General features: G+C 50.5%; 4 protein-coding genes across 7 annotated transcripts; 2 read left to right on the top strand and 2 right to left on the bottom strand.

Annotated features, from left to right (window-relative positions):
* Positions 1-1,105: 1,105 nt before the first annotated feature.
* On the top strand, positions 1,106-5,051 carry LOC120904886 (facilitated trehalose transporter Tret1-2 homolog). The gene is made up of 3 exons (XM_040315346.1): positions 1,106-1,693; positions 2,204-3,412; positions 4,705-5,051. The coding sequence occupies exons 1-3, from the start codon at positions 1,652-1,654 to the stop codon at positions 4,954-4,956; spliced, it is 1,503 nt and encodes a 500-aa protein (XP_040171280.1). The 5' UTR covers positions 1,106-1,651; the 3' UTR covers positions 4,957-5,051.
* On the bottom strand, positions 5,043-15,744 carry LOC120904883 (nucleolar protein dao-5-like). Of its 3 annotated transcripts, XR_005739841.1 has the most exons (8): positions 15,519-15,744; positions 8,742-11,626; positions 7,902-8,690; positions 7,702-7,843; positions 7,217-7,633; positions 6,851-7,124; positions 5,881-6,019; positions 5,651-5,767 (listed from the first exon to the last, which is right to left on the bottom strand). XR_005739841.1 is itself a non-coding variant. In XM_040315341.1 (7 exons), exons 2-7 carry the CDS (start codon positions 11,586-11,588, stop codon positions 5,362-5,364), a joined length of 4,875 nt encoding a protein of 1,624 aa, XP_040171275.1. In that variant the 5' UTR covers positions 11,589-11,626; positions 15,519-15,743; the 3' UTR covers positions 5,043-5,361. The 3 variants fall into 3 exon arrangements, 2 of the variants coding, with proteins under 2 accessions (XP_040171275.1, XP_040171276.1); XM_040315341.1 differs by lacking the exon at positions 5,881-6,019 and having other exon boundaries at positions 5,043-5,767; positions 15,519-15,743; XM_040315342.1 differs by lacking the exons at positions 5,881-6,019; positions 15,519-15,744 and adding an exon at positions 11,750-11,859 and having other exon boundaries at positions 5,043-5,767.
* On the bottom strand, positions 15,528-18,838 carry LOC120904885 (transcription initiation factor TFIID subunit 5). Its single transcript, XM_040315345.1, has 4 exons — positions 18,645-18,838; positions 17,983-18,562; positions 17,575-17,911; positions 15,528-17,511 (listed from the first exon to the last, which is right to left on the bottom strand). Exons 1-4 carry the CDS (start codon positions 18,705-18,707, stop codon positions 16,536-16,538), a joined length of 1,956 nt encoding a protein of 651 aa, XP_040171279.1. The 5' UTR covers positions 18,708-18,838; the 3' UTR covers positions 15,528-16,535.
* A 75-nt stretch (positions 18,839-18,913) lies between these two features.
* LOC120904884 (116 kDa U5 small nuclear ribonucleoprotein component) lies at positions 18,914-22,114 on the top strand. 2 transcript variants are annotated; one of them, XM_040315343.1, is made up of 2 exons: positions 18,914-18,987; positions 19,045-22,114. In XM_040315343.1, the coding sequence occupies exon 2, from the start codon at positions 19,082-19,084 to the stop codon at positions 22,004-22,006; it is 2,925 nt and encodes a 974-aa protein (XP_040171277.1). In that variant the 5' UTR covers positions 18,914-18,987; positions 19,045-19,081; the 3' UTR covers positions 22,007-22,114. The 2 variants fall into 2 exon arrangements, with proteins under 2 accessions (XP_040171277.1, XP_040171278.1); XM_040315344.1 differs by having other exon boundaries at positions 18,930-18,987; positions 19,048-22,114.
* Positions 22,115-24,579: the final 2,465 nt, after the last annotated feature.

Below are 24,579 nucleotides of genomic sequence, written 5' to 3'. Positions count from 1 at the left end.
TGGAAGTCGCAAGTGAATCCCATTAGTGGAGCGACATCGTATCGGCGTGGGACTATGGGGTCTATTACTGTTTGGGGAAAAGTATCTAGCTTGCAATGTTTGCATATTTATTCGTTTAGAATAGTGTGTTTGTATCATTCTATGTAGATTTGGTGTAGAAAAGAAGTATATTGAACATAAATGAACAAAATGAAAATTGGTAAGTACATAAACAAGTAAAAAATAACAAATACATAAACCGAAAAGACTAAGTAAATAGATAATTCAATTAAATAAATAAAGAAATTAAAAGAAAGAAACAAATAACTCTCAAGATACATAAAGAAAAATCAATGATACAATAAGCAAAATCAATGATACAATAAGCAAAAAGAAGATTACATAAATAATTGAACAGAAAGAAACAAATAACTCCAAAAAAACGTGAATAAATAAACATATATTTATATAAATGAATTGAAAGAAGAAAAAACAAATAACTTCCAAAACATAATGAAACATAAAAAATCAAACAATTAAATAGATAACTAATTGAATGTATTATAAAGAAACAAATAACTCTAAAGAAACATAAATATAATAAATAAACATATAACTAAGTAAATGAGTTAAAAAAACGCAACAACCACTCGATATTCCCGTGATGTGTATTGAAGTTACCTATTATTTACTGTTTTTTTTATTTACTCTGTTGTACTCTATTGTATTTACAAGTCTTTATTTAGACAATAAATTTCACATTATTTATACTTGGTTCTTTAGCTATTCTATTGGTCCTTTATTCTTTAATAATGTTATTTTTCTTCTTTGATGGATTTATTTTCTTACTATTTGCCTATTTTATGTATTTTATGCATCTTGTTTCTATTTTACACTTTGTTTAGCTTTTTTATTGGTTCTCTTTAGCCATAACAATCATCAATAACATGCAAATTACATCAAGGCTACCGAAAGTGCCACGAAACGAAAAGGATTTCCGAACGCCCAATGATGCTGCGAATAAAAACGTGCTTTTTTTGCCCGATAAGAGCACCCCAGCATCGGGTGGGGGGATAGATAAATACGCTGATCTCGATAGCGAACTGCAAACCGCACATCACATCACAACGCACCGTTCGCCCGAGACTTGTGGAGGTGGAGGAAAGATTCGCGTACCGGCTTGGACGGCACTCTCGCATTTGCCGGTAGTAGCGAACAGTCGTTGATAGTGCTCAGGTCGCGTGTGGTGTCCCTCACGATCAGCTAGGGAAGCATAGTTGTGGAGAAACTCTAAACTCTTCTATTTGTTATTATATCCACAACAATAGATCCCCCCTCCTCATAGTGACGCTCTTTATCAAAACACAAAAGTGGTCTGACCACTTTTTATTCGGTTTCATTGAACGCGATCGCGTAACGATCGCTTGATGGTGAATTTTTGGCAAACGTCAGCGAAGGTTAGGGACAACGCGCGCGCGTTCAGTCTTTATTGTTAAGCGGTGGCCGCCAGTCCAGCGTTGGGTCGGTCTGTGTGCTGGGGCGAGTGATGAGCGTTGTGCATTAAAATTTTGAACATTGGCTCAAGGCATAAGTGAGGGCCACTTTTGCACACACACAGTTGAGCGGTGATCGGAGGAACGGTATTAACCAGTGAATAGTGCATCAAGTTAAGATGGCAGAAGAAAAGACTACCCCAATGGCAGCGCTAAAGCAGGTGAGTGAAAAGCGGCGTGTTGGAAATAGTCTTCTTCCTTTTGTTCTACACATGGCCACGACGTTTGATAGTGCCACATTACCGTGCCACGTATTACCGTTCCAATCACATGCTTTATTGCCTATTGTCATCGCTATAGGAGACGTGTGTCAGCATCTCTGCTTTAATTTCAATTTAATTGAATGAATGTCCATCTGGAATCTAAATTTAAAATAATTTCTCGCAGGATTTGACCATAAAAATGTTAATGATCAGTTAAATACACACACACACAAACACATTAAAAAAACGGTAAAGCACATTGCACGATTTGCAAATCCGGGGTGAGCAGCTTAACCTTGAGGCAGCACGTGCCGCGACAACGAACCCCACAACCCCAACCGCGAACAAACGAATGCCATTGTGGAATGTTCGGGCCGGCAGCCGCCGCCTCAATCAAATCACTGTGTACTAATTCACAATTTGCTCCCGCTCCTTTCTTCCCCCATCAACCAACCCCCCCCCCCCCAGACGCTCCTCTCGCTGTCCGTGTCGCTGTCCTACTACTGCATCGGGCTGGTGCGCGGCTACTCCGCACCGGCCGTCCCCTCCATGCACGCCACGGTGCCGGATCTGCTGCCGAGCAAGAGCATCGCCTCCTGGGTCAGCTCCATCCCACCGTTCGGTGCGTTCTTCGGCAGCCTGGTCGCGTTCCCGCTGATGCACCGGATCGGGCGCAAGTACACCGTGCTGATCGCGTCACCGCTGTGGGTCATCTCCTGGATACTGATCGCCACGGCGAACGATTGGCGCGTCCTGTTCGTCGCCCGCATGCTCTCCGGCTTCGGTGCCGGACTGTCCCTGCCCGCCGCCCAGGTGTACGTGAGCGAGTGTAGCGATCCGAAGATACGGGGCGTGATCGGTTCCCTGCCCGCACTGTCCATGTCGGTCGGCATACTGGTGATGTACATTATGGGGAAGTTTTTCCACTGGCGCGTGCTCGCCTGGATCTGCTGCGGGATGGCGTGCTGTCTCTTCCTGGCCGTTGCGTGCTTCCCCCAAAGTCCGGTTTGGCTGAAAACGCGCAAACAGTACGAGAAGGCACACTACTCCGCCAAGTGGCTCCATCTGCAGGGTTTCTCGATCGACCCGAAAGCGACCAGTGCGGTGGTGGAGCGGAAAGAGAAGCAGCATCCTTCACCCGCGGAACCCACACCGAAACCCTTCTCCAAGGAAGCGCTACTACGCCGGGAGATTCTTATCCCCCTTGGCATTGGTTTGGTGCTGCTCTCGATCCAGCAGCTCAGTGGTATCGATGCGGTCGTGTTCTTCACGGTAGAGATCTTTCATGCGGCTGGATCGTCCATGGACGGTCATCTGGCAACGATCATCGTCGGCACGGTGCAGGTACTGAGCAATGGTGCGGCCCTGTTCGTTGTCGATCGGGCCGGTCGCAAACCGTTGCTCATCATGTCCGGGCTAATTATGTGCCTGGCGATGGCATCGATGGGTGCCGCCTTCCATCTAAACTCGATCGGTAACACCTGCTTCGGGTATCTGCCGGTCGTCAGCTTGATCGTGTTCATGGTCGGCTTCTCGATCGGGTTCGGTAGCATACCGTTTCTGCTGATGGGTGAGCTGTTCCCAACGGCACAGCGCAGTTTGCTCAGCTCACTGGCCGGTTCGTTCAATCTGGCCATGATGTTCACCGTCATCAAAACGTACCATCCACTGGAAGATGTAAGTGATCATTATTTCGTAAGTTTAGTTTATTGTTTAAGGGTTTGCTAGTGAGACGGTGAAAGCTTTGCCTCTGGTCTTTGTAACTCACTAAATATTTAGGCTAGACAATCGGTGGGTTAAGCAACACAATTCCAAGGTGGAATACAGGAATCAATACCGAATCTAACATGACGCTGTTACTATTACTGGTACTGTTAATTAAATTGTAAAGGTTCAAAGACACTTTAAGAAGTCTTTGCACCTTTATATATATCGTGGAACTAATCTCGATTCACACCGATCCTAAATATGGATCTATACCAGCGATCGGCAACGTGCGGCTCGTGTGCCGCATGCGGCTCGTGTGCCGCATGCGGCTCTTTGATATTGATATGGCGGCTCTTAACAGTTCATATATTTCATAGAACTTTCATACATTTTTGCTCTTGGTTTAACCGTTTGGCTCTTCACGTGAAACTCTACCAACATTATAGTAGCATCTGGCTCTTTCGGTCGTAAAGTTTCCGATCGTTAATCTATACCAATCCTTAAACTGATCTAAAGCATTAAGCGGACCTGGAACTGTTTTCGAACCAACTTCCGTTCAGAAACTGATCTCCAGACGTTTTTCTCGTATTGATATAGTTCTTGAGCTATCTCGATCATGAAACCGATTCAAACCCAGCATTGTTCCTGGAACTGATCACGTATAGATAAAAGTCTAGAAACTGATCTCGAACCAAAAACAACTCTGGATTTTTTCTCTAATGTTTGCTTTCTTGAAGCTGATATCGTACCTCAAAAAGGTCCAGAATTGTTCCAGTATATGTTCCGATCGTGAAGCTTATCTCAAAGCTATACTGGCTCTCTGTCTGTTGTAGAACCTGTTATGATTTTGAAACGAGATCTTAATACCGAACCAGTATAGATCGTATCGATCAAGTCCTTGAACTGATCCTATACCAATCCTGGAGCTGATCACAAATCAAAACTTATTCTGAAATTGTTCAAGAACCATCATTTCTGATCATGAAAATGATCACCAACCAACACAGAGCTTGGGAGTTATCTCGAAATCATAGTGTTAGTTTCTGGAACTGATCAGGTTCTTCATCCATCGAATCGAATGTATCGAATCAGGTATTTGTTCGGAAACCTTACCGGTGATTTTATTAAATCTACCAACTAACCAAGAGAAATTCAGGGATTAATTTAGGATTGAATGACAGACTCAGATAATGTGTGATTACTGTCTACGCTAAAATGAGAAAACCTATAGCCATTTAATAAAAATTGTTAATCTTTTTCAGCTCATCACCACCTCCGGCACATTCCTGATGTACAGTGTGCTCTGCGCCCTGGGCGTGGTGTTCGTCATCACGTGCGTACCGGAAACGAAAGGCCGCGAGTTGGAAAGCATTCAGAAGCTGTTCGAACGTCGACCCCAACCCTGCTCCCAGCTGGAACTGGGAGGCGAAAAGGCAAGCCATGACAATCCCAGCTTTAGTGCGGCCGACGAAACAGTGCATCACCATTCCAAGTCGATCGATACAAAGTTGTAGTAGCGGGAGGAACACCACCTTGTAGATATAATTTCTTTCTTTAAGCGTTTCAACCGAAATAAACCCCCTTCCCACTCTCATCGAGATTAAATTAACTCACTGATACACATTATTTATTTTTGCACATCGTATTTTGAAATCACAACTGCCAATCGTACGACTGGGTGGAGATTCGTGACGCTGTGCCACTTTAGTAAAGTACGCGTAAGGAAGTACTTCGACCGTGTAGTGTTGCGACACCCGGGAAGTGGGGCCGAAACGTCGAAGTTAGTGGAAAACGAAGAAATTAAAAGCATTCAAAAACGAAAAACCAATAGTTGTGTAAACCATGAACATTATATCGAACGCGCAGAACGGATGTGTCCTATGTTGGGAAGTTTCTCTCTCTCTCCTTATCTCGCACTCTTATTTCACTATGAAGTAGTAGTAGTTCTTGAAGATCATCGGAGCAGTATCGTCCGAAATGAAGTTACGATCGGGGCGCTTGGAACCGTACGGATTGACCGTCGGTGGCTGAACGACCTGAAGGGCACGCGTCGACTCACGCTGCAGCCGGTCCAGATCGAGGGGAGACTCCAGCTCGGTGTAGGCGGTCACCAGCATTGGACAGCCTGCATCTGTTGCGGCACGAATTGTTACCGGCCAGCTGTCCTGCCCGGCAAACCCGGTCGTACGGTGAAGTCCCGGGTTGAAGAAGCAGATGAGATTCGGTCGCTGGTAGCGCGAGCTGTGCCGGTAGTCGTGGTACATGGTGCGACACTGGAAGTCGAACGCTACCACGCGGCACTTCAACCGGCAGGTCCGGCACATTCTGTATCGGGAGAAGGCAAGAACAAAACGCATACCGTGTGTGTATTAGAACCTTGAACTGGTTCGATCCTCTGGAGGATAACTGTCCACCTGTGAGAGCTCGCTATGACTTACCTTTGCTACAAAGATGACCATTGAAGCGATCGTTTGCCAAACCTTACCTGCACATCGCAATGCTCTCTTCGTCCTTCTCTTTTCTCTCTCTATTTCTCTCTTCTGCACAACCCGAAAATCTCAGCCATACTCACGCATTCTAGAACGAGGGCGTTTAAGATTAGCGTCGTATTTTCGAAGGTTTACGATGGGGAACTGAATATCTAGTAGATGATCTTCAGTTAAATGCGTTCGGGTTTCGCGTCTGAGCACACCCTATTCACCGGTGTCTCATGCCGGGATCCTTCGAAAATGAACCTTCTCCGTTGAGGTGTTGCCGACTCGAAAGCTTCACGTATGCCGTAAACTGTTTTGATTTAGGGTTAGTGTTAGTTACAGGAGTAAAATTTTGCCTAGAAAAATATGATTTTGAAGCCAAAATAGCAACTACACGGTAACAAAATACAAACAGATACAAAACATTTACAACCAAAAACAAAAACCGACGGCACAGTGAGTAAAACAGATGTACAAAAACCACGGAACATAGAAGGCGACAAAAAAAACGTAAAAAATGGCTTGTGTTTGGTGATGACGAGGAATAATGAGTTTGATGAGGAGGTCTTATGTTCTATCTCAAGATGAAGGCACCCTTTCTCGAGGCTTTGCTTGTCAAAATGTCTTCATTATCTTTAAAAGAGCTAAGAAACCCTGCAATCAATGCATTTAAAAGCACTAAAAATCAACTTCTAACACGTAGATCCCTCTATCTGTCACGTTTTGATGTGGATCGTAATGTTTGGTCAGCTGCCAACATCGATCATTTAATGAAGTGTGATCAATGAGTGTTCAAAAGAAGCCATCGAAGGTGTGATCTGTCGTAGTAAGATCATCCGGGCTTTTGCAATCAAAGTTACCCATGAAAACATTTAACACGAAGACAGCTCGGGGAAAACGGAAAACGTATGCCCGGGGTGAAGGACACGCTTACCTAATGCGACTGATGACATCGATCGGCAGATTCTCGACGTTCAGCTCCGGACCAACGAACACGACGCGCAGTACGGCGACCTCCGGTACGAGGTGAAGGAAGAACGCTTCCCACTTGTCCAGTGTGTCGCCCTCGAACTGTAGCTCGGCCCCGACGAGATGGATCGTGAATGTGCTGCCGAACGGTAGACCTGTCTGCTGGTACGCATACAGTGCGGACAGCGGCGCGGTCGCTATCTGCGACAGTACGGCGTAGACACATTCATCCCGAGGCACTAGTGTGTGAGAGGAGTAAAGTCGGTCCAAAGTGTTACTAACCGAGGTTCTTGTGGATATTGAATGTCTTCAAATTTTCAGCAATACGTACCAGTCGAGTTTTTGTACAGTTGTTTGAACGCTTCGTCAATGTTAGCCGGCAGTGGGGCCGGTTTCGAGAGGATGCGTGACGGCAGCACGGGCTCGATCCGCCCCAGGATGCGCTGTCGCAGGATCAGCTTCTGGAAGAGTAGGTACGCCTTGCACCAGCGCCGATGGGAAGTTGGCAGATGTGTAGGATTGTTCGCACAGTACGAAACCTGCCGACAGTCGGTACACTCTGTCAGCAGCTCCTGCCGCCATTCGCGACACTCGGGCGTAAGGCAGATGCGTGGAAACAGTACAATCTCCCGTTCGTACGCTTGCATGGGGCGCTTGAGCGTGAGCTCGATCTGGTTGAGCGTGTGAACGCGCAGATTGCGATACTCCGGCACGTTCAGCTTCCGGGCCAGCTGGTAAATGTGTCCTCCTGGGAAAAGAGATTTTCTCTCGTTGCACTTCAAAGAAGCAAACCCTCTCTTAACGCTATATACGTACCTCTGTTGCCGGCTACTTCACACAGCACCGCACACAGTTCACGATGGGCCGGTTGATCCGTGCGCCGATGTTCTTCGCCACAGTACGATACCATCTTGCAGCGCTCGCAGTGGACGAAAGTCTTCAGCGGGTTCTTACAGACCTACCAATGCGTTGGATTAGTTCTCGGCGTCTTCTTCGGAGCCTCGCAATCATCTTACCTGACAGATCGTTGCTATGAAGACCGGGCGCGGTGTGAACTTGTACTCGATCGTGTCTTCCTCCTCCTCGTCCAGCAGATCCTCCTCCAGCTCGTCCTCCTCGGTAGTGTCCGTGCCGGGCGGCAGCGTTTTTGGCATTATCTTCGCCATCGCCGCTGTCGCATTGAGCGCATGCAGTTGCTTTTCCACGTTAAACTTGTGGTTCACCTCCTGCAGAGTTGGCATCAGCATGCGGATGGCATCTTTGGTTAGAAACGATCCGAGCGGATTCTCTTCACCCTCGGGACCTCCGGCTAGCAGCTCCGGTGGGAGCTGCTGCTGCAAGGATGCAGATGGGTCCGACGAAGCTGAAGATGTGGACGGCGTCTGGCCGGCTTGCAGTATGCGCAGGATGCGTTCCACGTCCAGCTTGGACTTCTTGCTGTGCGCAGATTCGCCAGCGGACGCGGATGAGGATGCTTGATCGGACGAGCCGCCGGACGGGCCGGGTGATTGCGAAAGCGTTGGAAATAGGGATGATAAGAGTGATGCCGATGAGGGCAGAGATGGTTCAAGACTGGTGGTGGTGGTGGTAGTGCTATTAGTATTGGAAGATGAGGAGGGTGAATTACTGCTTGTGTTAGTGGTAGGCGGTTCGGGCGCGTTAGCCGCCGGCCGCTCCGCGGTGCGGTTCTTCTTCGAGCGCGAGCAGGACAGCAGCACGTCCGCGATGGTCGATATAATGTCCATGTTTTTCTTAAATGCTTCCGTTCTACTTAGCTCCGCTGCCGCCGCCGACCTGGAATCAGACTGAATTGTTGTCAAATGTTTATTCTGTACGGGCTCGCTGGTCATCGTTACCGTGGAGCTGGCCGCCTTGCCGCCCGGCTGCTTGATCGGGGTCTTCATCTTGGCCGCGCTCTTGCTGTGCACGTCCGGCTTCGGCGGCACGTCCGGCTTCTTCTGCGCCGGTTTCGGCTTGTTGGCAGTGCCGGCAGTGGCAGGTTTCTTCGCCCCGTTCAGGGCTTCCTCGGTGAGGCGGGCCGACACGGCGGTACCTTCCTGGGCGGGAGGTGCTGCCGCAGCCGCCTGAGGTGCAGGTGCTGAGGCAGGAGTTGCTGGAACGGTGGTGGCAGGGGCAGGTGTGGCAGGTGTTGCTGAGCTGGGCGGGGTGGCTGTCGCTGCAGGGGGCTGAGAGACCTGTTGCGGTGCTGCCGCCTTCACGACCTTTTCCTTCTCGACCGAGGGTGACTTCTTCTTGAGGAATTCGGGCTTGGGCGGCGGTTCCGGTTTCTTTGACGCGGGTGGTGTGCTGGGTTTGGCGGGTGCGGCACGGGCAGCGGCCGCCGGTGCTGTTTTCGGTGGAGACGGTGCCTTGGCCGTGGTCTTTGGCGGTGACGATCGGGCGGCCGTCTTTGGCTGGGCGGGCGTCTTTTCGGGCGTCTTGGTCGGTGGTGTCTGTTGCTTGCCGTTCACTGGGGCGGCCTGTTTATTGCCAGCGTTGGCTTTCGGAGAGGGTTTCGGGGAGGCAGGAGCAGCTTCGGCGGTCTTCGGCGGGACGGGGACTGGTGCTGAGTGGCTTTCCTGCGATTTTGCTACCGTGGCGGGTTCAGCAGAGGAGGCAAAATCGCCGCCCGGTCCGTTTTTTGGACCGGTCGCTTTGGCTGTGCTCTTCTCATCCTCCGACACACTGTTTTTGGGGGTGCGTTTGTTGTTCTTTTTATTGTTTTTGGCGTCCTGCTTCGAGGTGGCCGGTTTTTCCTGTGCTGGGGCGGCCGCCGCTGCCGATCCGTTGGCCTGTTTCGCCGCTTCGCCGTTCGTTTTCCGCTTTGCTTCCTCTTCTGCTTGCTTTTTCGCCTTTTCAGCCGCCTCTTGTTTCGCCTTTTCGGCCGCCTCCTTCTTAGCCTTTTCGTCCGCCTCCTTCTTTGCCTTTTCTTCCGCTTCCTTCTTGGCCTTTTCTGCAGCCTCCTTCTTCGCCTTCTCCTCTGCTTCTTTTTTCGCCTTTTCAGCCGCCTCCTTCTTGGCCTTCTCTTCAGCTTCCTTCTTCGCCTTTTCAGCCGCTTCCTTCTTTGCCTTCTCTTCGGCTTCCTTCTTGGCCTTTTCAGCCGCCTCCTTCTTCGCCTTCTCTTCGGCCTCCTTCTTGGCCTTCTCAGCCGCCTCCTTCTTCGCCTTCTCTTCGGCTTCCTTCTTGGCCTTTTCAGCCGCCTCCTTCTTCGCCTTCTCTTCCGATTCCTTCTTGGCCTTTTCAGCCGCTTCCTTCTTGGCCTTCTCCTCCGCTTCCTTCTTCGCCTTTTCAGCAGCCTCCTTCTTGGCCTTCTCTTCGGCCTCCTTCTTCGCCTTTTCAGCCGCCTCCTTCTTAGCCTTTTCTTCCGCTTCCTTCTTGGCCTTTTCAGCCGCTTCCTTCTTGGCCTTCTCCTCCGCTTCCTTCTTCGCCTTTTCAGCCGCCTCCTTCTTGGCCTTCTCTTCGGCCTCCTTCTTGGCCTTTTCCGCCGCCTCCTTCTTGGCCTTCTCTTCCGATTCCTTCTTGGCCTTTTCAGCCGCTTCCTTCTTGGCCTTCTCCTCCGCTTCCTTCTTCGCCTTTTCAGCCGCCTCCTTCTTGGCCTTCTCTTCCGCATCCTTCTTCGCCTTATCTTCTGCCTCCTTCTTCTTGCTCGATTCCGAATCCTTGCGCGTGCGCGCCTGATCCTTCTTTTGTTTCGGACTACCAGGAGCCGCCGCCGCTGCCGGCACTGGCGCGGCCGCCACCTTCGGCTCCTCCGCCTCCTTTCGTTGTTGCACCTTCTGGTCGAGCTGGTTAATCTTCTGCTCCACCGTTTCGATGCGTGCCTGCGCCTGCGTCAGCTTGGCCAGTTCCGCTTCGCGGGCCGCCTTCTCCTCCAGCAGCTGCTTTGCCTCCGCGTCCTTTTTCGCCTTCTCCGCGATCAGCTTCTTCATCTCCTGCTCCTTGCGTGCCTTTTCCTGTGCCAGCCGCTTCGCCTCGTTCTGGATTTCCGCCTTCTCGCCGGCCAGCTTCTTCGCCTCCGCCTCCTTGCGCGCCTTTTCCGTGGTCAGGCTCTTGGGCGAACCGGGCGCCGCCGCCGCCGTCTTCTGCGGCGGCTGTTCCGTCTTCTTCGCGGCCGCCTCCTGCTGTTCCGCCGACTGTGCCTTCTTGAGGCTTTCTATCTTTTTGCGCTCTTCCTGCGTTTGGGCCTGCAGCAGCTGCAGCAAGTTTTCGACGATCTCGATCTTCTTGCGAATTTCTTCCGGCGTCTGCACCGGTGCCCCATCGGCAGCGGGCGGGGCCGCTGGGCCCGCCTCGGCCTGCTCCAGCATGCGCATCAGCTTGCTGCGCTTTTTGCGCAGATTCTTGCGCGCCGTCAGGTTCGAGGGCGCCTTCGACTGATCGTCCTTGTCCGACTTCTTCTTATCGTTGCGAGCTCCGCGCCGGCTTCGCTTGCGTCTCAGTTCGCCTTGCTCGGCACCGGCTTCGGCACCGTTCTGTACAGCGGCACCATTTGCCTGCTGGGCGGGCTTCACCTCGAGCTTCACCTCTTTGGCTGCTGGCTGCTGCACGGGAGCGGCCTGCTTCTCGACTGGTCGTGCTGGAACGGCTGCTACTGCTGCTGCTGCTGCCGCCGGTGCATTGACAGCTGCTGGAGCCGCCGGCGCAGCCACTTGTTCTCCTTCGCCGGTGACTGCCCCATTTTTAGCCTTCCCTTTCTTCGCCATTACTGTCCACTTCAAGCGCTAGGGTGCTGGTGGGATGTCTGTGGAGAGTGTGGGAAGAAGATGTAATATTAATGTCCAACAGCATTAAGCACAAACACCGCTAGTAGTGGTCTAATCAGGCATGACAGCGTTTCGAAACGCGGAAAATACGTCATACGAACGGTTGCAAATCCTCTAAAACCTTCCAACCGGCCAGCCACCAGCATCACTATAGAGTCTCGAGTTTCGCACGTCTGTTTACGAAGCAGCGAGAATCTAAATTTAGTTCTAAATGTGTACGATTTGCCTGCAAAAATGAGCAACGCTACACATAAGAGTACAGCCACAAGACCCACACACACACACACCAGGCACACCAGGGTTCCGTGTCGTGTCGAGAAGGCGAAATGCTCTGTGCGAACCAGAAAGCAACCTTTTCGCCGAGATGGGGTGGAACCTTTGGGGAGGAAAACTGCTGAAGGAGAGAGGGAGGCTGTGTGTTTGCGCGAATGAGGCCACGAGAGAGCAGTTTGGAGCACACGCGCTCACCGGCCACCCCGTTATCGTCTTGCGTACCTAAATGGCGTTCAAAATGCGTTGGTGATTAATTTGCGATAACAAAAAAAGAAGAAGTAAAAACAACCATACCGGCAAACGATCGTTTATTTCGATGATTACCCATAAAAAACCCCACCCATAGATGAAAGGCCATATAATTGGCAAGTGGGGGAAGCTGTGTATGTAGAAATTAATTTTCAAATCACCGAGCGGTTGTATGACGCACGTCTCTCACACCCATATCGCGTCTTGTGGGGAACCAGCAAAAAAAAAAACAAAAAGCAAAACAAAAAAGAGACAAAAAGGAAAACACAAAATGCTGCCTCCTCCCGCCACAGAATGTCGTGTCACTTACAATGTCACGGCGGTTTGGTACAAACATTTTTCACGCAATATCCATTTCCCCTTCCTGCCCCCCCCCACTCCCTCCTTTCCCGTCAGCTGTGTATTGGTGGGTGGGTGGGGATGTTGTCCTCCGCCATTAGGAGTCGCGCGAGCCATTGACCTGGGGCGTATTTTTAAAACAAACACGGCGCGCCGTTTTTTTCACTCTCTTTTTCGATTGTGTTTTCAATTTGTGTTTGTGTTGTTTGGGGAGGGTTTGATCTTCAATTCGTCTCGCACATTTTAACCTCCCCCTTTTCATTGGGGTGAAATATTTTGTTCTATATGTGCCGTTAAATGCGTGTATGTGGTTTGCATGATGATATCGTTTTGGCATCAGATGGAATGGTGTTTGGGGTTTGGGTTGAAAACAGCTCTTCTCGCTGTGTGTGTCTGTGGGTGAATGTTAAGGTAAAAAGTGAGATGTTTCAGTCGATGTTGGTTTGCTTCCAATGGCCATCTGTTGAAAAGGACACACACGCCCGTATGTGTTGCAATTTGGACGCCATCCTTGAACAAATTTTGGCGTGGCGGGAATTCGTAGAGCTTCATTCACACTCATTTTTAGCAGCCGTTGGGTGAAACTGAACAACAACAACGAACACTGTTTCAATGCGGCACTGTGGCAGGAGGCAGTTTGTGGACGCTTTGAACCAATGCCAAGGTTTTTGGGGCCTGTACGCAGCGCAGTTAATGTCAATTGGTTGTGCATTGTATGTGTTCCTGGCCCGTGAACCGCGCATTCTACATAGGGCCGGTGGATTTGGGGTAGTAAAATTATTCTCAAAATGAAAAAAATATATGAGTCACACACACACATAAAAGGAGCGTGTAGGAAAAAATATAAATATTACAAAATGTACCTCTTACGCCACAGCACGGAAAACAAACCACCGAAAAGTAAATAAAAAAAATGGGAAGAGGCAAGCAAAACAGTAAACAACCAGGCGCACACTTTCCGTGCTGCGCGACGATTCGCCATGCGCGGATCTTAGCAAACCGTTTTTTTTTGCGCGTAACGAAGCGTTACGTTACACAGCGTTACGTGGTATGCTGATTGTTGTCGCAAGATGTTCAGGATTCTATGGAGCTTATGTCAATTGTTTTAAATCATGATTCAACAATGAAGCAATGCTTTTACTTGTTATATCATGAAAAATAGTTACGAATTTAAGAATGTTCCTACATGAGTTAAAAGAGCCATTTTCTAAACGACAACTTCAACTCCTTTTCAATACATGCAGAGAGTGTGTCGGTATAAGCAAGAACCTTTTCCTTTCTCCCATTAGCATGGCACGCTAGATTAGCCTGACTCACTTTCGAGTAATGGCATTTGAAACAACAAAACAGCGGTAACCAAAGCGAACGAGCGTCAAGACGAAGGTGAAGACACACCACTTAAGAAATAGAGTACGCGGAGAAGAAGCACAAGACGAATGCGCCGGTAGAACGCTGTCAGTATGCTGCCGATTTCTACCCCCGAAAAAGGAAGAAGACGGGTCTGTCGAGTGTGATGTATACGGCCCAGTGGAAAAAGTGATATAGGAAAAGAGAGAGAGAGAGAGATGGGGCCTACACCAGTGAGGTCCGAAGATGGGGCTGGGAAGGAAACCCACCGCGGTATGTTCTGCTCTATATTTTTAGACGGAAATTGAGTCCGCTAGGCGTACGGGCGTTCTCGTCGCCTGCTGTACACCCGTGTACACCGCACACGAGCAGCGCATTGTCGCCCCTAAAATGGTCCCAATAATCGCGCACCACACACTTTATTTCACGTCACTAATTATAAACAACGCTCTGACAGTGTTGTTTCGTGTCGAGGTTGTCGAGTCCAGACCCTCCTGCGCGGTCGGTTTCATAATCTTGCTTGGGGCTAGGTGGTCCTCCGGTCTGCAAAATGGATCTCAGCTCGATCATCATCACCATCATCATATGATGCGCAGAAGGGACGCATGATGTGCTAGCAAAATGCCACCTAATGTGAACCCCGCAAGTCGTGTGCCCTAAAGAACGAGGCAGAAACTGGCAGTGTTCTAACACCACCACCACCGCCACCACCACCACCACTGCCACCTAAAAGCAAGACCGATTAAGGAGTAAGACAGCCAACATCGCCGCCGGTAAGAAACGCCAGCAGAAATACAAGCACAGGCGACACAGCGACAGCGAGCATCGGCGGCGGCGGCGGCAGCAAACGACAAAATTTTCACCGTTTCAACAAAAATGCTATTATTATCTTTTTCCCACTGCGCTCTGCCCTAATGCTCGAACACAGCCGCAAACGGTGTGTACGCGACCGTACAACTGCTGCCTGCCAGTAGAGCACGGTGCAGTTCCAAATAGGTCCCCAAGGGCCATGCTTTCGCGAAGGAAAACCGGGAATTGAAAAGGTGCGAAATGGAGCACACAAAAAGCGAACGATGATCGTTTGCTCAAGGTTTGTTGGAATAAAACACAAACTCCATCATACTAATGCTCCTAAAATGGTAGTTAAACGAGAGCTAAATCCCATCATCACACCCGTGTCGGCGAAAAAGTCTTTGAAATGTATACCCGGATCGAAGCGACAGGGCAGTTCGGTACTGATCGCGGCAACGATCATCAGCGGCAGCACAAACATGAACACATAAATCAATATCGCGCGGCCGGAGCAGTAAAATCCACCCCGTTTGGGCCGTTCCGGGACCGCATGGTTTGTTCGTGGTGTCCCCGCGTGGTTCTCTCTGCCGCATTATGTAACCGGGATGGGGGTAGCAGCACGTTGTGTCCCGTAAGTTGGTTCTGGGAGTCGTTATTGCTGATGAGATAGCTTAGTGTGTCTTGGGGCAGTAGTTGTTGTGTTTTTGATGGAAATTTGGGACTTGGAAAGGGTTTGCATAATTTCCTACACTCCAGGGGAATTGGCGAAGAACTGGCAAATAACTAAAACGATTTGGAGGACCTTTAAGATCGGTAAAACTCACTCCACCATGCATGCAGAAGTACGTTTTAAAATTGAGCAACACCTACTTTTACTCGTTTCTTTTGGAATTTATGTTGTAATTCTCCCTTTTACACTTTTAACTTTAGCAACTTCACTATGGATTCAACACTCGATCCCTTCTCACTTGTTCGCGCGCTCTATCTCTCTCTGTCTCTGTCTCTTCTTCTCTACTGGTTTACTTTCTTCACGCGAGTTAACTTTAGAACACTGCGCAAACGGTTATTCCGTGACGGTGGTTCAGCTGGGACTGAGAACGAACCTCGCCAGTGCGGATCGTTGCTGGGGCGCGTTCGGATATTCCGAGGCCTACTATTTCCTCTACCGTCGAGGAGGGACAGCACACACACACACACAAACGCCAGGAGAGAGATTTGAAGCACCCTTTGAGGTCCAGAAGAGCGTGTGAGAGTAAAGAGCAGCATATTCTCCGTTTCTCTTTGGGAAATGTATGAGCCAGCTCTGTATAACACACGCGCGGGGGATTTTCCTCATCATTTTCTCCCACCGCTGCTGTAGTGTGTGTCGGACGTAATAAAATATCAAAAAACATGGAAAGAAGATTAATTTGCAACAAAAAAAGGAAGGAAGGAAATAAAGTACAAATTGCTGCAGATGTAACGGAGCACAGATGTGTTGATGTGGCGATCCTTAAAGGGAGGAGGATCATAATATTTTCGTACAAGGATAGGGTCGCGGGACGCCTACGCCCCGAGCTACGTCAATCACGCGCCGCCACGGTAAACTGCGCCGCGGAAACAATTTCCCGGGAAGGGGAAAAGGTGAACCTTGAGCTGGCCTGCGCACGCTTGCCCTTGACTTTATAGTGTAACAACAAGCCCCTTCTGTGCCGCCAAAAGTTAAACTATTCAACTATTCCTACTCATTTGTCATCAGCGACCATCTCCGCCATTATTTTTTAAATTACGTTTGACATTAGCCTATTTATTGCAATAAAAAATGAACCCTAAAAGCACAAAATGCGTTAAAATGCGAATGTCTCACTCTTCTCTCCCCTTCCCTCCCCTCTACCGATGATCCTTTCCTCACATCCCAAGGTCGTACATGCCGACCCCGAGCAGCAGGTTCCGGCGCGTAAAGTGCAGCGTCAGGAAGGGCGACTGTTTGGTCGGGAACGTGCGCAACAGGTACGGTTCGCCATCGCGCACGTCCGGATTGTGCGACACGTTCACATTTTCCCCACTGATGTCGTCCACCAGCTTCGTAAAGTCCCACAGCTTCAGCGCACAGTCCAGCCCGCCGGTGCCCAGTATCGTCCCGTCCCGGCTAAAGCACAGCGAGTGTATCGAGGCCGTATGCCCGGTCAGTGCCGCAATCAGGTGCCCGTGCGCCAGATCCCATATCAGCACGCGCTTGTCGGCCGACCCGGACGCCAGATAGCGGCCGCACATGGAGAACGCCAACGAGTAGATCGGTGCCTTGTGGCCCGTCAGCAGCCGATGGTGGTTGCCGACGCAAACGTCCCACAGCCGCACGGTGCGATCGCTCGACCCGGTCGCCACGTAGTTGCTGTTCGGGTGAAAGATGCACACGTCCACATCGGACAGGTGGCCGGCGAATATGCGCAGCGGCTGGTGCGAGTCGGTCGACCACAGCCGGGCGGTTCGGTCGTGCGAGCAGCTCACGAAGTAGTGGCCGTGCGGCGAGAAGCGAACGTCCCACACCGGGTACTGGTGGCCCTTGTACACGACCACGCACGTCCAGGTGTGCAGCGACCAGAGCCGCACCGTGCTGTCCTCCGAGCAGGACAGCAGCATCGTCCGGTCCGGCGCGAACGAGGTGCGGTAGACGGGGCCGCTGTGGCCGAGCAGCGTGCGGCACGACTCCGCCTTCCGGTCGTCCAGCATGCGGATCAGCACGTCCTCCGCGTCCCGGTCGATCTCCTTCAGCTGGTCGGCGCTCTTCATCTCGCGTAGCTTCATCGGCGTCATCGACCACACCTTGATGGATGAGTCGACGAAGCCCACGGAAAGCAGGCTGGAATCTTCGCTGAAATCGGCACTGGACAGTGAAAGTAGAAAATCGTTAAAAAAGAGCCTTTTTATCATGTAACAGCACACTTACCATGTGACGGTGTGGTTTGCATTGAGCAGCGTGTACATACAAATCGATGGCAGCAGGTCTGGGCCCAGATTGACGCGCTTCGTTGACTCGCGCAGTGCCTTTATCTTCTCCATCTTGTCCACATCCTTCAGCTTCGGCAGCGGAATGCGATCGAGCGGCGGTGCGTTCGGGTCGGATTTGGACTTTTTCGAAAACAGTGGATCTTTTTTGGGCTTTTTTTTCTTCGGTTTGTCCGGTGCGTCCGGATCCATATCGTCGTCCTCTTCTGGCGGGGCGGCCACCAGCGTCTGTACGTCCGGTTCCTTCAGTAGCCCGTAGTACACCTTTATCTTGTTATCTGTACGGGGAAAGGGGCAATAAAATGTAATTTGAGCGGTACAAAAAGCTAAAAAAATGACCCAAACTTACCTTGCCGTTTCGCCTCTCCCGTCATTGCACCGCTCGTTGCGTCGCACTGTGCCTTGTTGCGGGCCACCCCCTCGTACAGGTCGAAGTACATGTGCTCGTTCACGATGTTCAGTATGACGGACGCTTTCTTCTCGTGCAGGTGACGCTTCAGCAGCGACAGCGTGTCGCGCGAGATACGTATCGTGAAGGCGTTCGATTTGAACGTGTCCGTAATGTCGTTCCCGCTCATCTCGTCCCGCTTCGTCACCATCGCGAGCTTGGCCAGCTCGTCCTGGTAGTAGTACTCCTGCTCCGGCCCAAACTTGGTGATCAGCTTCTTCGCCTGCACCTCGTGGCTGTTGTACACCAGCTCGATGTACATGTGCACCAGCACCGGGTAGAGGATGAGGGCCAGCTCGTGCTTGTAGATGTCGAGCGACTCCTCCACGAACCGGCGCAACTCCATGTAGGAGTTTTCGTAAATGTCCGGGTCGCCCTCGCTTTTGTACGCCGCCAGCACACTGTTCACTTCCGCCTCGCCGGCCACATTTTCTGGGATGTCGGTCAGGCCGGCCTCCTTCTTCAGCAGCTCCTCGGTGCTCTAGGTTTTGACCGGGGGTGTAGCAAAAACAAACAAAGCTTAGAGACAAGTGAAGAGCTATCGCGGCTAGTGCTTCACATACCTTGAGATTGTACTTCTTCACCACGGCCAACACCGCCAGCAGGTCGGTTTTGTTTTGTGCCATGATGGGCGCACGAAATCCGCCGCTTTTGTACTGTAAATTCGCTATTTGCTGTGCTGCCTTGTTTTTAGCTTCTCCGCAGGCTCAAAAATCTAAACACAACACGGCGTCCAATTGGCTGTGAACTGTCAAACTGCGGCTTGACGTTTGGCTGATTCGTGAGGGTTGAAAGTGGCCCCTTTGAACTGTATCCCACTGGAAACGCTTGACAGTTGCCAAACAAAATCTGGTCAAGCGTTTCTGCACCACCACACAGACCGGCAACGCGCGCGTGTGTTTTGTTGTGAGTGAAAACTTGGGGATCCTGTTTAGAGCAATAATCAAACATTTGTTTCAACAGTAGACACGGCGGCAAACGAATAAAGGCAGGTCTAACCATGGACACGGCATCGTACGACGAGTTTGGCAACTACATCGGGCCGGATCTGGAGAGCGACGACGATGACGACCAGAGCCTCTACGGCCAGGCGGACCAGCAGGAGGACGAGGAGGAGGAGCTGATGGACGACGAGCCGGAACCGGAGGAGGAGGAGAAGCGCTCGTCCAAGGCGGTGGTGCTGCACGAGGACAAGCGCTACTATCCCACCTCGCTCGAGGTGTACGGCGAGGAGGTGGAAACGATTGTGCAGGAGGAGGACGCCCAGCCGTTGGACAAGCCGCTGATAGAGCCGGTGAAGCGCATGAAGTTCCAGCTAAAAGCGCAGGAGCTCCCCGAGACGACGTACAAGATGGAGTTTCTGTCCGATCTGATGGACACGCCGACGCTCATCCGCAACGTGGCGCTGGTCGGGCATCTGCACCACGGCAAGACCACCTTCGTCGACTGTCTGGTGCGGCAGACGCATCCGCAGCTGCGCAACATGGAGGAGCGCAACCTGCGCTACACGGACACGCTCTTCACCGAGCAGGAGCGGGGCGTTAGCATCAAAGCAACGCCGATGACGCTCGTCCTGCAGGATGTGAAGGGCAAAAGCTTCTTGCTCAACACGTTCGACACTCCGGGGCACGTCAACTTCTCGGACGAGGTGACCGCCTCGATGCGGCTGTGCGATGGAGTCGTCCTGTTCGTGGATGCGGCCGAGGGCGTTATGCTAAACACGGAACGGCTGCTCAAGCACGCCATTCAGGAGCGTCTGTCCTTTACGCTTTGCATCAACAAAATCGACCGTTTGATCTTGGAGCTGAAGCTGCCCCCGCAGGATGCGTACTTTAAGCTGCAGCACATCGTGGACGAAATCAACGGGCTGCTGACACTGCACGGCGACTCCACGGTGAAGCCCGTCTCGCCCGTCCTGGGCAACGTGTGCTTCGCCAGCTCACTGTACGGCGTGTGCTTCACGCTCAAATCGTTCGCCCGGCTGTACGCGGACACGTACGAGGGCGTGAATGTGGACGAGTTCTCGCGGCGGCTCTGGGGCGACATGTACTTCCAACCGAAGACGCGCAAATTCACCCGCAAACCAGCGCACACGTCGGCGCAGCGCAGCTTCGTGGAGTTTGTGCTCGAACCGCTGTACAAGCTGTTCGCGCAGGTCGTTGGCGACGTGGACACGACGCTCGCCGATACGCTGGCCGAGCTGCAGATACCGGTGACGGGGGAAGAGATGAAGTGCAACATACGGCCGCTGCTGCGCACGATCTGCAACCGGTTTGTGGGCGATTTCTGTGGCTTCGTGCAGATGTGCGTCGATCACATCCGGTCGCCGCTGGACAATGCGCAGGTGAAGGTGGACCACATCTACACCGGGGTGCGCGAGAGCGGCCTCTACCAGGACATGTTGCAGTGTGACGCGAACGCGCAGCTCATGGTGCACAGCTCGAAGATGTACCCGACCGAGGACTGTACCTTCTTCCAGGTGCTGGCGCGCGTCATGAGCGGAACGCTGCACGCTGGCCAGGAGGTGCGAGTGCTGGGCGAAAACTACACGCTGCAGGACGAGGAGGACAGCCGGGTGTTGCAGGTGGGCCGACTGTGGATCTACGAAGCACGGTACAAGATCGAGCTGAACCGTGTGCCGGCGGGGAATTGGGTACTGATCGAGGGCATCGATCAGTGCATCGTAAAGACGGCCACGATTACGGACGTGCAGATGGCGGAGGATGTGTTTATCTTCCGGCCGCTCAAGTTCAACACGCAGAGCGTCATCAAAATTGCCGTCGAGCCGGTCAACCCTTCCGAGCTGCCGAAGATGCTGGACGGTTTGCGCAAGCTGAACAAATCGTACCCGCTGCTGTCGACGCGCGTGGAAGAGTCGGGCGAGCACGTGATCCTTGGCACGGGCGAACTGTATCTCGACTGCGTCATGCACGATCTGCGCAAGATGTACTCGGAGATCGACATAAAGGTAGCGGATCCGGTGGTCGCCTTCTGCGAGAGTGTCGTCGAAACCAGCTCCCTCAAATGCTTTGCCGAAACGCCCAACAAGAAGAACAAAATCACGATGATTGCCGAACCGCTGGAGAAGGGACTTGCCGAGGACATTGAAAACGAAACCGTTTCCATCGGGTGGAACAAGAAAAAGCTGGGCGAGTTCTTCCAGGTCAACTATCAGTGGGATCTGCTCGCGGCCCGGTCGATCTGGGCGTTCGGGCCCGACTCAACCGGTCCGAACATTCTCGTCGACGATACGCTCCCGTTCGAGGTGGACAAAACGCTGCTCGGCACGGTGAAGGACTCGATCGTGCAGGGCTTCCAGTGGGGCACGCGCGAGGGCCCCCTGTGCGAGGAACCGATCCGCAACGTAAAGTTCAAAATACTGGACGCGGTGATCGCTCCGGAGCCGCTGCACCGTGGCGGTGGGCAGATCATTCCAACGGCCCGGCGGGTGGCATACTCGGCCTTCCTGATGGCGACACCACGCCTGATGGAACCGTACCTGTTCGTGGAGGTGCAAGCACCGGCCGATTGCGTGTCGTCCGTGTACACCGTGCTTGCGCGGCGCCGCGGACACGTAACGCAGGACGCACCGGTACCCGGATCGCCGCTGTACATCATCAAAGCGTTCCTGCCCGCGATCGATTCGTTCGGGTTTGAGACGGATCTGCGTACGCACACGCAGGGGCAAGCGTTCTGTCTGTCCGTCTTTCACCACTGGCAGATTGTGCCGGGTGATCCGCTGGACAAGAGTATTATCATCAGACCGTTGGAACCGCAGCCGGCCACACATTTGGCGCGCGAGTTTATGATGAAGACGCGCCGCCGGAAGGGTCTGTCGGAGGATGTGTCGATCAACAAGTTCTTCGACGATCCTATGCTGCTCGAGCTGGCCCGCCAGGACGTGCTGTTGAACTATCCGATTTAAACGGGGGTTGGTTTGTGGTGGCTGAACGGTTTCGTGTTTCTTTGGGCCGTCATTTAGAGCATAAGTAGCAGGACATTTTAATAAACAATTCTATATGTACGGAATAAATGATATAATTTGTAATTCTTAATAATGACATTATTACAGGTAACTGTTTCTAAGCTAAAAGGAAAGAGCCTATGGCCAAAAAACTACCCGTCTTTAAAGCCTCCCAAAACAATATTATGAGTACCGGGAAGTTCGATTCGTTGCTGTTCCAAGATGCGTACCCGTCGCTGGACTCGTTAGTTTTTCACCTCAAAAAAAGCCGGGGCACCGGTGTTAATGATGTAGTGGAAAATTTCAGCTTCTTTGCATTCACACCCCGCACAAAGGGAATAGGAGTACGGGGGAATATTTACGAAACAGGACGAAAAAGGAGCGCGCAAAAGGTTTTACGATCCTTCCGTTTACGCCGCCGGACAGGATAGAGGAGTGGAATTTTCCACGGCGCGGCAGCGTGCCAGGTTGTTGTAATGACCGTAAATGAGTTGTATTGTTTTAGGATGTATGGAAAATTCCACAGGAGCTTCAAGGACGAATCCTTTGCTATGATTATGCATATAAACGCATTGAGCTTGAGCTTTGAACGTTAGTCTTTAGCAAAGTGCCAAAGCGAAAGTATCGTGTGCGTTTCAGAAGCGGTCGTCAGTGAAAGTTCGAGTGTGACAAACCGTTGGAGTGAATTAGTGAACTGATTTAACAAATCTACGCATAAACAAATCTAAGAAATCTAACCTCTTGAGTATCTACAACGCGGTAAGTCACGCTTCGTAATTAGTGGAAAAGATACAACCTTTAAAGAGAATTAAAAAAAAAAATCTAACATCATATTTTTCATTCATATTATGCTCAAATCAAGCTTAAAATAAGTAACAATTGAATCCCAATGAAACTGGAAAAGAAATCGGATTTATCTACATAATGCATGACTGACTGTTTTAGTAGTGACTAATGATCTTTAGTGTTTTTCTAAAGCTCATTTTCAACTTCTAAAAACACCAGAGGATCATCCAGAGGATTCAACCAATAGAATAGAACGGTTTAAATTCTGATCACTACAGTTCCGATAATTACTTGTCCCAGGTGGCTTAAATGTTGTGTTTCAAAGGGACAGAGGATGGGACTTTTCTAGAATCTAAAAACCGGAAGAATAGTATAGATCATCGTATCTCAAGGCCGGGGTACATTGCCCGTACTCGCTAGTGTAATTTCAATTTTCACTAGCGCATCTGGCGGAGGCTGAACGAAGTGTTTTTCCAACCAATTTGGAGCCGCTTCAGAAAATATGTTTTTTTTTCTATGTTTTTAATTTGATTTAAACGAGCAAACTTTTGTAAAAGGTAGATGCACATGTCCTGCACGCTTTGCATCCATTTTCATACCAAAAAACGATGGAAAAACTTCTTAATTTTGAGATCCGGCATTACCATTCCCTTGATGACCAAAAAAAGCTTCCACCAGCCGCCGCCAGATGCACTAGTGAAAATCGAAATTGCACTAGCGAGTACGGACAGTGTCCCCCGGCCTTCATAGCTTTAATAGAGAAATGAAGGCTTATTATATAAAATAACATCACTTTCAAGCAAATTATTAGCCAATTCTCTTGTCATCTCTCCGAAAAGTCATTAGATAATTGATTCCTCAAACTAACTATATTTAGACATTTCAAACTTTATTTACAATTTCATTCCATTCCAGCTACATTCCAGTAGCGTAGCCATGGAACTCTTGGTCGTCTCCTCGAAGACCCCATTGATAAAGCTTTTATGCGTGCTGCCTTCCTACGAACTGGCGTCTAGCTACTCGCTTACCTTCATGATGGATTCATTTAGCGATCGAGAGCTCTATTTATATCCTCAAAAGTTACAGAAGGTGTTAGTATCGTTTCTCTAAACAAAAAAGCAATCAGATCACTAGCTAGGTCTAGAATCACAAATAGCTAGAGTTGTTATCGATCATACCAGTATCCAGGAATCCAGTATAGGAAAGGATATGCTATTCCACTATCCGTTTTGAAAGTTTTGTTCCTGAAGAACCAGTGGCAGTTACTTAGTTATGATCGGGCATCGCTCCGGAGAGAGCCTTGCCTTGCTGATCGCGCTGATCTGAACCTTATCGCACTTGCTTTTGCGGCGCCATCTATTGCATGCTAGCCGTACTAGCACAATTCAAATTTTGCTCCCAACGCAACTGAGCACATCCTGGTTGTGGTCTAACCAGGTCGTGTTGATGAGATGAGCATGATGAGTGTAAAATAACCGGTTTTCTGGGCATTGCATTTTAGGTTTATTTGATTACCTTCATCATAGTTTTTTTTTTGCTCAAGTTTCTCCATTCATATACGCAAAACCAACCAAAGCTACGAGTACTGAGGGTAGATATTACTGCAAATCATCCCTCCCCAAGCTGTACGGAGCAAACAGGCTTACGCAAATGCTCGGTCCACTTGAGAGCAAAAGCGCTAAATTCGGCAATTGGTACATCATCCGACGGCAACAGATCCAATCGACAATCGACGTCACTACTTGTCT

Source organism: Anopheles arabiensis, chromosome 3 (assembly GCF_016920715.1).
Source record: "Anopheles arabiensis isolate DONGOLA chromosome 3, AaraD3, whole genome shotgun sequence".
NCBI lineage: Eukaryota > Metazoa > Arthropoda > Insecta > Diptera > Culicidae > Anopheles > Anopheles arabiensis.
This window is presented reverse-complemented; position numbering and strand designations above follow the sequence as displayed.